Source organism: Fusarium odoratissimum (assembly GCF_000260195.1).
Source record: "Fusarium odoratissimum NRRL 54006 unplaced genomic scaffold supercont1.13, whole genome shotgun sequence".
In the NCBI taxonomy this organism is placed as follows: domain Eukaryota; kingdom Fungi; phylum Ascomycota; class Sordariomycetes; order Hypocreales; family Nectriaceae; genus Fusarium; species Fusarium odoratissimum.
The window spans coordinates 127,906-141,352 of NW_022158699.1; the positions used below are offsets into that span (position 1 = coordinate 127,906).

General features: G+C 48.5%; 5 protein-coding genes across 5 annotated transcripts; 1 reads left to right on the forward strand and 4 right to left on the reverse strand.

The window, feature by feature from the left end:
* Positions 1 to 155: 155 nt before the first annotated feature.
* Positions 156 to 2,693, reverse strand: FOIG_08413 (uncharacterized protein). The gene is made up of 4 exons (XM_031208447.1): positions 2,519 to 2,693; positions 2,384 to 2,464; positions 1,754 to 2,334; positions 156 to 1,701 (listed from the first exon to the last, which is right to left on the reverse strand). Exons 1-4 carry the CDS (start codon positions 2,652 to 2,654, stop codon positions 229 to 231), a joined length of 2,271 nt encoding a protein of 756 aa, XP_031061453.1. The 5' UTR covers positions 2,655 to 2,693; the 3' UTR covers positions 156 to 228.
* Positions 2,694 to 2,989: 296 nt separating this feature from the next.
* Positions 2,990 to 5,241, forward strand: FOIG_08414 (uncharacterized protein; the record flags this gene model as incomplete). The annotated part of the gene is made up of 1 exon (XM_031208448.1): positions 2,990 to 5,241. The coding sequence occupies one exon, from the start codon at positions 2,990 to 2,992 to the stop codon at positions 5,165 to 5,167; it is 2,178 nt and encodes a 725-aa protein (XP_031061454.1). The 3' UTR covers positions 5,168 to 5,241.
* A 209-nt stretch (positions 5,242 to 5,450) lies between these two features.
* On the reverse strand, positions 5,451 to 7,064 carry FOIG_08415 (uncharacterized protein; the record flags this gene model as incomplete). Its single annotated transcript, XM_031208449.1, has 1 exon — positions 5,451 to 7,064. One exon carries the CDS (start codon positions 7,062 to 7,064, stop codon positions 5,451 to 5,453), a length of 1,614 nt encoding a protein of 537 aa, XP_031061455.1.
* Positions 7,065 to 7,553: 489 nt separating this feature from the next.
* Positions 7,554 to 9,032, reverse strand: FOIG_08416 (uncharacterized protein; the record flags this gene model as incomplete). The annotated part of the gene is made up of 1 exon (XM_031208450.1): positions 7,554 to 9,032. One exon carries the CDS (start codon positions 9,030 to 9,032, stop codon positions 7,554 to 7,556), a length of 1,479 nt encoding a protein of 492 aa, XP_031061456.1.
* Positions 9,033 to 9,492: 460 nt separating this feature from the next.
* Positions 9,493 to 13,091, reverse strand: FOIG_08417 (uncharacterized protein; the record flags this gene model as incomplete). The annotated part of the gene is made up of 9 exons (XM_031208451.1): positions 9,493 to 9,528; positions 9,582 to 10,301; positions 10,350 to 10,539; positions 10,592 to 10,941; positions 10,989 to 11,432; positions 11,482 to 12,101; positions 12,152 to 12,273; positions 12,320 to 12,435; positions 12,495 to 13,091. 9 exons carry the CDS (start codon positions 13,089 to 13,091, stop codon positions 9,493 to 9,495), a joined length of 3,195 nt encoding a protein of 1,064 aa, XP_031061457.1.
* Between the last annotated feature and the right edge of the window lie 356 nt (positions 13,092 to 13,447).

Consider the following 13,447-nt stretch of genomic DNA (forward strand, 5'->3'; position numbering starts at 1 on the left):
CCTGGGGTAATTTACAGTGAGCCGATTTGTGAACTGGCCTTCTATACGAAAATGTTGTTTCTTTACTGGCGTCGGTGGATGCTACGCCGAAGGCCGACTGCTGCCATTTGCGAAACTCTCAACACACCGAGTCCTGATCTCATTGTGAATAATTGGCCACTTTTAGTTGCTGAATTTTAATAAGAAAGAAGGATGAGAATTACATTGATAATAATACACCACACACCCTCAGAAGCACCCGCTCTCGTGTTCAGTTCCAAAGATACCATCATCAAAGCTAATAACGCGATCCATATCAATAAACTCGGCATCAAGGAGCATCTGAGAAATCATGCCCAAGTCTCCACTTCCTACACTACCGCTTCTTTGCCCTGCTTGACCATTGACTAAGCTAGGCGTCGCACCAGGGTAGTATGCGTTAGCTGACACATTGCCTGCGAATGAGGGGCCTCCATTCTCTTGGGCTGGATGTCTAACAGCTTGATGACCTTGCAATCTCGGAGCCGCATCTAAGTGTTGTGACACTGATCGAGAGTGCTTAACTTCTGTTGTATAAGCCGAAGGGTTGATGTTGAAAGATGCGTCTTGAACGCATCGAGTATGCAAGTCAACAAGAACAGCCTGATACTTGGATGCTAGATTCTCCCTAGTTCCGAGTTGATGAGGCCCCGCCCATCGTTTAGCCATGGTTTCTAGGTTTTGTATCAATGCCCAGAACTCGGATGACAAAGAATCGGTAGCATGATACCGCCAATGTAAAAGCAGAACTCTGGCCGCAAGGTATACACAGAAAGCATATTGATTACTCAGAGGCCCTGTATGCTCAGCAATCTGGAGGTAGTGGTTCGTTATCGTGGCGATCTCGATAGCTGCCGCTTGGCAAGTATCAAGGCTGCAGAAGCTCGGTAGCCTTGTTCGGAAAGTCCAGTCCAGAGGAGGAAAGGCGATGGGCTGATGAAGTAGTATCATAGATGCATTGTGCGTGACGTGAGCTAGCGTAAGGTTTGGATCCATCCTCGACGATTGCTGAGCAATATTCACTTTCCACTTCTTAGGGAGAAGCATCTTCCAGTGCACCAACCGCACGTCGAGCTCTTTGAATCTTGTGAGCCAACTACCGAGATCGTTATGGTCCTTGGTATTGACCTTCTGCTGGAGAAAGTAACTCGTGACGCGACTCAGTGACTCGGTTGCCTCGATACAATACGCAAAAGCCCCGACTGTCGACATATCAACAGAAGAGGCTGCTGCTCCCGGCGATGTTGTTGCTTCGGATGGTGTAATACCGCCTTCATCGGCAGTGGCTGGCGCGGTGGTAGAATGTGAAGGGAGAAACGCGATGGGGTTTCCGATGCGTGCGGCCGATTTATCCCAGATACCAAAGTATGGGGTGGATACAGTCTCCTCTTTTCTCCATGTTATTCCATCGCAGGGCAATCGGCGGTTGACATCATCTGAGGTGAGGCTAGTATTCCAAGCCGTGGTGAAGGAGCAGAAGCGATCTAGGTTGAAGACACACCAAAATACCCTCCTTCTTTCTTCCGCTTCTGTCCATCCATGTGGCGGGTGTAGAGAGGTGTATGGTCGCGAAAAGGATGAACGGTCTGCTTCGTCGCTTTCTATCGTGAGCTGGAGATATTCAACCATGCGAGTTAAAGCACCGATAAGCGACCATGCTCGACACTCTTCTCCGTCACCAATCTTGAATTCGTGTTAGCCCCGAGAGTGAATCAAGGATCAAGCGCTAGCTTACATCACGGAAACAGATAATTATTAGAGCTTGTAGGTTCTCCACTGACAGACATTTGGTAGCTTTGGCAACCACCCAGTCTCTGACATCCTCTTGGTCCCCAATAAGACTCTGTGCTATCTCGGCGACGTCGCGCCTAGGAACATGATGTGAGGCACTCAAGATCATGGCTTGTAGGAGTGGAAGCAAGTTTGTGTTATCGCCATGATCTTGAAGTCGTTTGCGAAATCGGCCTTCGTGTATCATAGGAATCCATGGATGTATCTGCCGAAAGTAGGCGTCTATGACTTGATCGAGGATGACATTGTCTGGCAGAGTGGGCTGATTGACCACATAATGAAGCCTTTCTTGTTGCGCACCGTGTTCTTCCGTTCGACGACGTTTATTTCCGGAATCATGGGAAGTGTCTGAAGAAATGGTAAGAGCTGGATTGCCGAGTTTGCATATCTCACGTGCAAGAGAGAAGAGCAGACTCTGCCCATCAATAGCTTCTTGTTGTGAGCCTGCGTTATTATTTGATGTCTGTTCAGTGCGCAGGGCTTCTAATGTTGTCTGTTGTTTCGCGATCGTCCGTTCCAATGCATCTGGTCTTTAATCAGTCATACTGTCGTGGTATATGAGAATTGTCTGTACCAAGCCTTTTGTGGACGTTTTCGATGGCACCGGCTTTCATGCCAGGCTTGGCACGTTTTGTCTCGTAAACGCAATCTTGCCCTGATAAGGTATGTGAGATATTTCAGCAAATGGTGAAGCGTTATGTCGCCGTACCTGTCTTACGACAGTGTTCGCAGATTGGCGTCTCTCGTGAACATCGAAGCTTACGCTTCCGACAGCAGTTGCACGCAAGGCCTACATCGGAGGCTTGAGCAGTCTGCTCTGGCTGAGTGGAGCTGTCGTTATCCATCTTATCACCTCGGACAAAGTAAAAGCACGCAGTACAGTTGTTTGTGAGTATGAGAGGCGAGAAGACGGGAGTTCAAGTGCCCCGAGTTATTTAGCCCGAGACCCGCTTGAGATACACCGAAATGCCGAGCACCCCGCACGTCAATGACCACTGGCCTGCCTGTGCTGACCTAGCTTCATATGAGATAATGTCGACTGGATAATCGGACATAGATTGACCGAGATTAATCTGCTTCACTCGATAATTTCAGGGTTCCTATTATCACTGATCCAAGTTTGTGACCTTGCTCAGCACTGAATCCAATCCGACATTCGTACTTCACTTATTGAATCGTCATGCCTGGATTACCAGGCTTTTCTGACAATCCTTTCCGGGACCGTGACGACCTGCTACGTGCAGCTACTACTCTTATCAGGCCATTGGAGCAATACAGGTCTAAGTCTAAAGCTCGCGTCAAGCTCTACCCCTCAACTGCTGCGGGTTTTGACGATGTTGCCGCTCAACTCGAAGGCTTTGCTCGTCCTTTATGGGCAATATCAGGCCTTGTGGAAAGTTCCACTGACTCCACCGGCTCTTCAATGTGTTCCTGGATCCGCGGTATTGAAGCTGGGGTCGACCCCGAGCATCCCGAATACTGGGGGAACCTCGAGTCCTTCGACCAGCGCATGGTTGAGATGGAATCGATAGCGTTCGCCTTCCTGACGGAACCTGAAGAAATGTTGACACTCTTGAACTCGGAATCCAAAAGGAATCTAGAGCAATGGCTGCAACAAATCAACGACTTCGACATGCCGCAAAATAACTGGCGATGGTTCCGAGTTCTTGTGAACCTGGCACTGTCGATGGTGCTGGGATCTGACAGAGGGAAAGCCAGACAGGCCATGGACGAAGACTTTGAAATTCTCGATCAGTTCTACCTCAGCGAAGGGTGGTCGTCGGATGGTGTTTGGGGGGACGATAGGAAGCAGGCAGATTACTACTCTGGAAGTTTCGCCATTCAATTCGCACAGCTACTGTACGTCCGCTGCGCAGTAGATGACGAGAAAAGAGTTGCGAAATATCGACAGCAAGCGATGGACTTTGCGTCCGAATATTGGAGATACTTTGACACGAACGGTGCTGCTATCCCCTTTGGTAGAAGCATGACTTACCGGTTCGCCTGTGGAGCTTTCTGGTCTGCCCTTGCCTTCTCGGACATTCAGTCTCCAAACTTTCGAATTAGCCTGGGTGCAGTCAAGGGACTTCTCCTGCGGCACCTTCGATGGTGGGCAAAACAGCCAGAGATCTTCAATTCAGACGGCACAATGAACATTGGCTATGTGTACCCAAATATGTACATGTCTGAAGACTATAATTCCAGACAATCCGTATACTGGTGCCTGAAATCCTTCGTCGTGCTGGGGTTGCCATCAGATCACCCATTCTGGACCGTCAAAGAAGAACCCCATCCGATCTATTCCTTGGTTCCAAGCGCCAGACATCCCGACACTGCAAGGGTCTTTCCAGCACCTCATCAGATAGTATGTCACTCTGAAGAGCATCATTATCTTCTATCAGCGGGACAGATGACCACCAAAATGTTCAAGGCCAGAGAAGCAAAGTATGGAAAGCTTGCATACTCTTCTGCGTTTGGGTACAGCGTACCAACTGGCCTGGAACTCCACCAAGTTGCGCCCGATAGCACTCTGGCTGTGACATTGGATGGCGGTGAACCGTGGAGGGTCAGGTCGCAACCAGTCGATGTTCGCTTCGATACTATACCAATTCACTCTGCAAAAGGCCGTGGCCATCTTCCTTCCATCACTAGCACGTGGAGACCAGTAAAGAACCTGGACCTAACAATCCAAACGACTTTGGTTCCTTTAACTTACCACTACCCGGGATGGCATCTTCGTATCCATCACATAAAAGGCCTTGGAGAAGTCAATGGCATCCCGTGGTTCAACAGCTTCGAAATGGTGGATAGCTCCTTCGCGGTAGACGCGCTAACGGATACGAGATATCATATTCCCGAGATTGACAGGGCAAAGATTAAACATGATGGGCAGTTTGCCGAAGGTTGTGTTACTGAGGAATCCAGTGTTCTGGTCAAATCTCGAGGGGGAGTTAGTGGCATTGTTGATTTGACGCCAAGCATCCACCTCAAAGGAGGGCTTCGCCGTGATGAACCAAAGCTAGGAGGGAGAGGATATCTGATTCACGCAGACCCTAACACAAACTTAGTTGCACAGAAGACGTTAATTCCTTCCATACGGTATTCTGGTGCAGGTACCATGGGTAATCAGTCCAACGTGGCGTCGGAGGCTCCACCATCAGCCATTGTTGCAACTGCAGTGTTTGGCGTGAGCAATGTGAATCAGAGCATGGATTATGTGCCAAATGACTGGTATTATCTCAAGGATGACTGGGGCTCCATGACTATGCTAGATATTGATGTAACGGCAGCTGGTGAAACAAATATCAGCATTCAACAGGCAACACCTCCTGGGACTTTGGAAAGGGGCCTTCTATGAAAGTACACTCAGCCTAGATGCATTGAAAGTATATATATATTTCTACCCTTCAAGCCTATCTATATCTATTCCACCACTAACAATATCTGCGTAATACAAATTCATGATTGAGTCTCGTGTAGTGATTGTGGGCTCTCGGGCTTTAGTATTAACTATCACTCCAAAGAACCTCTTAATCTATACTCATTTCTCACTTATTATTTGAAATTGCAATTAATATAAGAATAAGTAGAATGAGGTTTATATAAATGTTATCTATTACTATAGCTAGGAGAACGCATATCTAGACCAGTCCCATACTCAAAAGAAGGTTTCCAAACTCGACAAGATAATAATCGCCATATACCAATCCGTGGTTAGCATACCGTCTCCTTGCGTTTTCATTATTGTTAGCTGTCCCATACTTCAAAAGAGCATCAAAGGTCGCCCCCAGGACAACATCTGCCACATTGATGGATGTGCCATTATTTCCAGAAGTGGTCAGCTTGGCCTTGTCGGTAGCGAGACACACATCCAACGTATCCTTGACAATTTCGATGGACGCATCGAAGAAGCGGCGTGACATCGTGTGTCTACCCAACGCAGCAAGGGATTGGGATAACAATAGCATTCCATTTGCGGCAATCACGCCAGCCGATGAGTCGCGAAGCGGATCTTGAGGATTCTCAATGGGCGCATCAAAGTCCCAGAGTGGTACATGTCGTCCCCTGCAGGGGTTTGCATGCCCTCGTCCAGTTTCAATCGGAAGCTCGACGCAAGAAGGGGATGTTTCCAGCCGATAGAGGAAATACTCGGCGCACCCGCAAGCTGCGTCGAGGAACCTTTCATCTTTGGTCCAGTTGTAAGTCTGTGCATAACCAAGAATAGCCCAGGCTTGACCTCTCGACCACGTCGAGTGGTCGGCGTAGCCCTGGGCTGTCCGTCGCCATTTCAAATCTCCAGTCTGGGGGTCGACGTTGGCAACATGGCAAGTCGAGTAGAGTTGATCCTGATATCCGTGCTTGGCAGTAGACCTCACACTCTCTGGTCGAAGATGCGTCTTCAATAATGTCGTTGCATGGGATGCAGCAATATTAGCGAGTCTCTGTTCACCAGTCTGCGCGGCAGCATAAAATAGGAGGTCGAGATTGCACATGCTATCAATAATGACGAGGAGATTGTTTTCCATGTCTGTGACGGTGATGTCCTTTTTCAGAAGACAATCCCAGCTGCGAATGGCACCAGCAGCTGGCACATAACGGGTAGCCAAACTGTGAGCCGCCTGTACGATAGAGGCGAAACTGCGCTCGGTCCCGAATAGCTCCCAATCTCTCCGAAGCGCCGGCATGATGATGAAGCCAATGTCGTGGGTGTCTGTTCTGCTGGCCATGGCATGAAGTGGCTCAGACCATGACTTGCATAACGGGAGTAAATGGTTCCTGATAATGGTGGATGATCTATGTTCAGGGTTGTCGGCTCGCAAAGATCCCGGGTATCTGATAGATCGCTCGAGAAGAGCGTACAGTGTTCCCGGGAAGAAGCCGCAGGTCCAGAATTCGGGTTCGCGAAATTCCCACTGCCCTTGCTTAGGGCCTTGCTGGGGCACGATTTCGGGAAAACCGTCATGTGCCGGAATAAGGCCTTGCAAGACTCTACTTGCAGCACGGCAGGGCTTGGCAATGATATTTTCTTCAAAAAGCTCCGATAGAACTTTGTGGAGAGCATGCTTCTGTTCCTGGATGTCGTCTTCCTTGCTGTCTGCTGCTCCTTCAGACCATGAAGTTTCACTCCGAGCTATGCGTTCATCTTCGGTCGCGGATGATGCTGATGAATCGCTGCGTGCCATGTCACCAGGTTTGGAAGGAATTTTCAAAACACTGTTTGTCGCAATTGGGGTGTCTTGTAGTAATGGAACCATTGTGGAAATTGCATGGGTATTCAAGGTCATAATTTGCAGCTGCAACTTTCAAGTTCAAGGCCAGGTGTTTATCCAAATGAGTTCTCTCTTGTATTGTAACCGCTGGTGCTTACTAAAATGACATTGCAGATCAACTTGATGGTTGAAATAAACCCGCCGTCAGAGATAGCCCGCCTCCCTTTGGTGACGGAGTATCTAGCTCGGTCTGCGGACGAATTCGGATGCCGCTTCTTACTAATTAACCCTTCACAAATAAGGTAACCGACACAACCCGGAGTTACAGGAAGTCCAATCGACTGATGTAAATCAAGGTTACACTCTTTCTGGACTCATGTGATGGGTATATTCGATGAAGTCATAGTCGAGGTAAGGCGCGCCATGCAAGCATCAGCTTTCGGGCCAATCAAGTCAAAACGACACTCACAAGAACACAGTTCATGCAACATACCAACCAAACACACAATTACCCAAGATACGACTTATATCTTGTCAAAAGTCAGCTTCAAAGGCGTTCTCACTTCCCGATTTGCACCTCGCCCCTGGTCCCCTATCCTTTTTAACCATCCAACACCTGACCCAATATCTATCCTCCCAGAGACTTTCTCCAAAAGGCCAATCATCAGTCCATTCACCCTGACGAAACTCGACACTGTTGAACCTATCGCCAACCTTGGACTTTCTTAGACCTTGGAACAAAGCAAGGCCTTCTTCTACATCCAAAACTGAGTCTGATGCGTGTTTCTTCTTGTCATCATAGCCAGTATTGTTTAGTAGTACCCTTTCGTCCAGCAAGTTTAGATTAACAACTAGCCTTCTCAATTTGGGTAGAGTCTCGGCAAGAATGTTCAGCTCATCTTGGGGCGAGGTTCCGTTTCTCCGTTCCAGGTCGATGGTAAGGCTGGTCAAACCAGGTGCCCACTTTCCCAGACTTTGTAGCTGATCATGAGTCAATAATGGCCTGGGCTTGAATCCTCCCTCGTGGTTTGTCCACTCGAGATGCTCCAGTGAGGCTCCGTGGTGCTTCAAAACAGAGTTGGATACATCTTCTTGGACCGTTTCACTCTTTGTCCAGGTGAGCTTCTTCAATGTTGGAGGTAACGCCAAGATGAAATCGCGGGCCGGAGGGGGCGGGGAAGAAGACCACTTGTTCTTGGGTAATGGTCCCGGAGCAGCTTCCCACTCCGCCAGATATGTTCTCCAATTTAACCACCGGCCCTGGATAGAGAGATTCTCGAGACCTGTTAATGCCGGGGGAAGGTCAACGAGTAAACCTCTTCCTTCCGGCCGAGTGCCTCCATGCTCGATTGATAATGTGTGCACTTTGGAGAAGTCCATAGCTTCCAGCCAGAGCTGCATGTTTTCCATTGATAACCTCTCAATCGGTGTATGTCGCTGATCATACCATCTTTGTGCGATTCCGTGTCCTTGCCATCTAGAGTAGTCTGCTAGACCAGCGGCATATTCGTATTCGTAGGACAGCTGATCCCATTTCCATCGGCCGCGATAATACATTTCTGTTGCCCACCCGATAACAGAGTTTGTGGAATTCGACACAGGCCATGAGCCATCGTCGTTGGCCCAATGTGGTGTTCCTGACCACATATCCTCCCACTCAGATTCATGAAATTCGTAGTTATATAGCGATAGTATTTGTGGCGCCGAGAGATATCGATCGCTCCCGTCCGACCTGAAAGGTAGATTATAACCATCGGGAAACTCCGTGCAACTTGCCCCCACCATCCTCAGGTCGAGCTCGGTAATATTGCTGCATGACTTCATAGCATTGTGTACAGCTTCCCAGCTGCCGAATGGCTTGTAGGATGGGACGATTGCGCGAATAATCGAAGGGCAGGGATCTTTATCAGTCCATAGTGGTGCCTCTGGCCATGCGCTCGCGAATGCGAAAAGAACGGCAAACACGAGGGGTAAAAAAACTGTGAAATATTTTCTGGCTACGAGGTGTGACATTTCTCATTAGCTTTGTTGATGTTGCATAAGTAAGATTGCGGATTCTCGAAGGATTTATAACATCGCTGATGACGTGTTGGCTGATAACACCGTGTTGTCATCTGACAGTGGTCGTTTCACAAGCTGCCTGTAGGAACAAGCTATAGGCAGCAAATAGGCAGTAAAAATAAAGTATTATTATTTCTTACTTTCGAATCCCGATGGCGATAAAGAAAAAAAGCATGTTGACCAGTTAAGATGCCTTTTTAATTCTTGTGCAAACCTTGGAATCACCCCACGGGCCTACGAGGTGTATGAAGGCAACGCGAAAAAAACGAGGCCTAATGTTTGTATAGAAAATGCGATACATAGATAGATGTAGAAACGTAAAGCAAGAAGAAAGGGCATGCAGGCTTTAGATTTATCGGCGGTCCTCAGCATCGAGGCCGAATAAGTACTTAGTGAGCAACTATGTAAACACCTAAAATAGCATTGTAACCGGAAACACAGCATTCATCTGTTTGTCATGTTAGTCTTGAGATAACGCCACTTATAGGTGGTTGAACTTACCAAGACTTCACCAGCACTCTTACTTTCTCGTTCCTCCTCCTCCTTGGCTCTTTTCTCTGCTTCTTCTCGTTCTCTCCGTTCCTTTTCCTCCTCTTCCACTTGCTTCTCGAGTGCTTCTCTTTTGATGACATCCGGGAAGGTTGCTTGTTGACTCACTCCTCGCAGCAGGTAGTCATCGACATCTCCACGGCCGTGGTGCTTGACTATATCGAGCCGAAATATGCAATCTTCGACGAGAATGTCTTTTGCGGCGTGCTTGTGATCTTTAATGACAGTAATCTGCTCATGCAGGATACTGTTTGGGTTATCTGGTGGCGTTGGCACTTCGCTCATCATGAGGGCATTTGGTAAAGGCTCGGCCTGATCAGGGAGACTCTCCACAGGTTCAAAGCGCGGCCACGGTAATCTCATATACAGTGTCGAACTCTTGGACTCTGGTGGAGGACTGTTTCGGCGGCGTCCAAACGCGTCATCAGTAAAGTCTCGATAGCCGCAGTATTGGTCCTGGTAGCACCACGCGAGCTGAATCTGATCTCCTTCTGCGATGTTGACCTTGTCGCCAGGAGCAGCCCCAGTCTTCAAGACGCGCCAGACATGGATATCCTTGCTGTCTGACATGGCGGGCACAAAGACACCTTGCTGATTGCGGAAGACTATAAGTGAAGAGATCATTGGAGCAGAAGGAGATATTGACAGCGTGTTATTGCCTGAGTCTCCGGTCTTGTAGATGTCAGCAATTCCTCACAACTTTAGGATGCGATAGCTTACAATCTTTGCAGGGGAGTTATTTCCAGGCGATACAGTTTGGATGATTACCCGTGACTCATGACACAGCGCGTCGTCATATGGCGACGTGATGTTCCAAACTGTACTTCTATACTCATCGTCGTATATAGTCCCGTATAAATTGTCTCCAACCTTATTGGAGGCGTATCCGTAGATGGCTGGAGCGCGATAACTAAGGACTGTTAGCCACCGTAGTAAGCATCACAAGCTGATGGTGCCAATACCTTCCAGGACTGAAGAGAAACTCAGGTTTGCCCTTGGGCATCTTGATGCGGCCCCATGTAATATCGGGATGTTCAAGCTCCATAGCTAGCGGCATCACGGTTGACAATGGCCTGTGTCCGAAATAGTAGTTTGGTGGAGTGGCGAAGTCTGGGTCCTCAGATCCCTTCTTACACGACAGACATAGGTCGTGATTGGGTGACATGAGTCTAAGACGTATCTTCTTGACAAGTTTGTCTGAGAACTCGATGTACTTGCTGAGGGTCGGAACGGCTTGGTCGAACCAGGATCTGGTGTGTTCGAAACCGCTCAGTCCAGAGATCATATCGGCCATCAGGATCAGGCCGTCGCGCTGCTATTATCAGGATCATGTACAAGACAGAGGGAAGGGGTGATTACATTGATGATACGCCAGTTCTTGTAGCTTCCAACCGTTGGTATCCAGGCGATCGGATTAGTGGCCAATAAACTGTCACCGCCCATGGCTTCGAAGGTATGTGACTCGGACTTATCAGACTGAGCCTGCGACTTTGAGTTATCAGAACCGGACTCTTGTGTGTGGCTGACTGATCCCGATGCCTTGGGAGACGACACAGAGAGACCGACAGATGTCTTCAGTGATTGCTTTTGCTCCTGCTCCGAGGTCGTCAAAGACTGATCCATAAGTGCCTGTGTCAGAAGACGGCCACCAATGGTGATGGATTTGCAGAACAAATATCCATAGTCACGACGTAATTGACGTAAATCCTTGATGTCCTTCGTGGCTTCGACCTTGGCGATAGCCTGCTTGAGGCCTTCGGTTGGTTCCAGGCATAAGTCAAGATTCAGGTCAACTCGAGGGAACTATGCCTGTCAACTTTGGATCAATAAAACTATTATGGATGAAACATACCAAATATTTCGCAATCATGGTCTTGTGATAAGTGTCAGATGTGTCCGAAGTTGATGAACTGTGCATGCTGTCCGTCGAGTAGCTCACGCTAGCAGCAACAGGCCCGTAACTCCCTCCGAGGGATGCAGACGTCGAAGAGGCACTGAAGTCATTGGTTGCCATACTGGTCTGGAACTCATGCGAGCTGATGACAATATCGATTCGGGAGTTGTCGTTGACGCTAAAGTCAGGCAGCACTCTTTTGGGCTTTGAGGCTTGAGGTGGGCGCTTAGTTGCGCCCGACTTTGCAGGCTGTGACGTTGCAGCAGGCTTAGTGGCAGCTTTCTTTGGCGCGGGGACTGGCGTGGGTGAGGATGGAGCAGCTTTGGCATCAGCTTTGCCTTTGACTGAAGACTCGGGAGTAGCAGAGGCAGTACCGACTGGGTTGGCTGCACGAGGCTTTGTTGGAGGCGAGGCACTTGGTGATGACGAGGTAGAAGATGTTGGAGAAGACGATGATATGCTAGATCCTCCTGTACTTCCATCTGATGCGTTTTTATTGCCATCATTGTTCCCAGATGGGGGTGTCGCATCGCCATTCAAGAGTTTCTCTGGTGGCGGGACTGCTCTCAGTTGAAAGGCTACACGGAATGAGTTTAACAATCATGATTCTTAGTCGCCTGTGACCTACCTGGCTTGGGAGCCCGAACAATTTGCTTCATCGGCCCATCGATGCACCAACCATACATGGCATTGCAATTTTCAAGAATCTCGAGCCATTCTACTTCTCCCAGCGAAGAGGCCTCATGTGTCCTAGGAAAGTGAGTAGTAGATCGACAGTCTGCGAAGTGAGACCTACTGGGCAAACGAATCTAGGCCACTTGTAGCAGCATATCCATCTGCTTCCCATGGTCTGTCCGTTTCCTGAAAAGTGCTAGCCTTTTCAGGTGGTGAAGCAAGGTAGTCGTCGACACCCTATTAAGTCCTTATGAGCCATGTCTAAGTAACGCGATAGAAGCGAGGGTATTCCTTACGAGACTCTTGGGAGATGGTGGGAGAGGGATGTCAACATTCTTGTCGTTATCATCCTTCTTCTGCTCCTTGTTATCAGACTTATCAGGGTCTGTCGTATCAGCCTTATCTTTCGAATCATCATCACCGCCTTTTGGATCTTTCTCCTTGGTATCTTCTTCTTTTGATTCATCCTCTTTACCCTTTTCCTTCGAATCATCATTCTTCTTGTCTTCACCACTAGCCTCAGAAGCCTTTTCCTCATCATCCTTGGCATCGGAGTCTTGCTTCTTATCATCAGGGCTTTTCTCTCCGTCTTCATCAGCATTAGTAGCATCTTTATCTTCTGTTTTGTCGTCCTTGTCAGGAGTAGTCTCATTTTCAGCAGTACGTTCCCCTTCCTTTGCCTCAGGCTCCTTGTCAGCAGCTTTGGGCTCGGGCACCTTTGGGGACCCTGAACTCGAAGGATGCTGCTCGGCATCTGGCTTCTCAGCGCCCAATTTCGCTTCCAGATCATCAAGCTTGGCTCCCGCATTGGAGAGTACAGCGGAGCTGGGGGTTGCAGTATGAGACGGTCCAAGCTTGGCAGCAAGAGCCTCGGCTTCGTCTGATAGCGACATTATAGTGATTGGTGTTTGAACCCAACTTGTAGGAGCAAAAGAGAGATGAAGGAGATTTGCAGTAAAGTTGGAGAATGACAATGGTTGCGGAATAAAAAAGCTACCTATTTGATAGATATCCAGCCAGCATTAGGTATACTAACGACACGGTCAAGTGCGCTTTTCTCCTCCCAGACAACATCAACGGCGATCTTCTTTTTCCCGGTGCCTGGAACGCTAGGGATTGGCATGTGGCTGGTCGAGAACACTCCTTTTGGGTAGAAGATGTACTGACGCTGTAGATAGACACGAACTACATGCCAATAATCTGTGAGTAGCTGAAACGCTATTAGAGTCTATTGGTGAATATTGGCATG

Excerpts from the sequence above, each read along its gene's own strand:
- FOIG_08413 (XM_031208447.1), bottom strand. The coding sequence starts at position 2,654 with ATGGATAACGACAGCTCCACTCAGCCAGAGCAGACTGCTCAAGCCTCC. Across the intron at positions 2,465-2,518 it reads CGAACACTGTCGTAAGACAG|GGCAAGATTGCGTTTACGAG; the intron begins GTACGGCGACAT and ends ATACCTTATCAG. Across the intron at positions 2,335-2,383 it reads AAACGTCCACAAAAGGCTTG|ATGCATTGGAACGGACGATC; the intron begins GTACAGACAATT and ends ATTAAAGACCAG.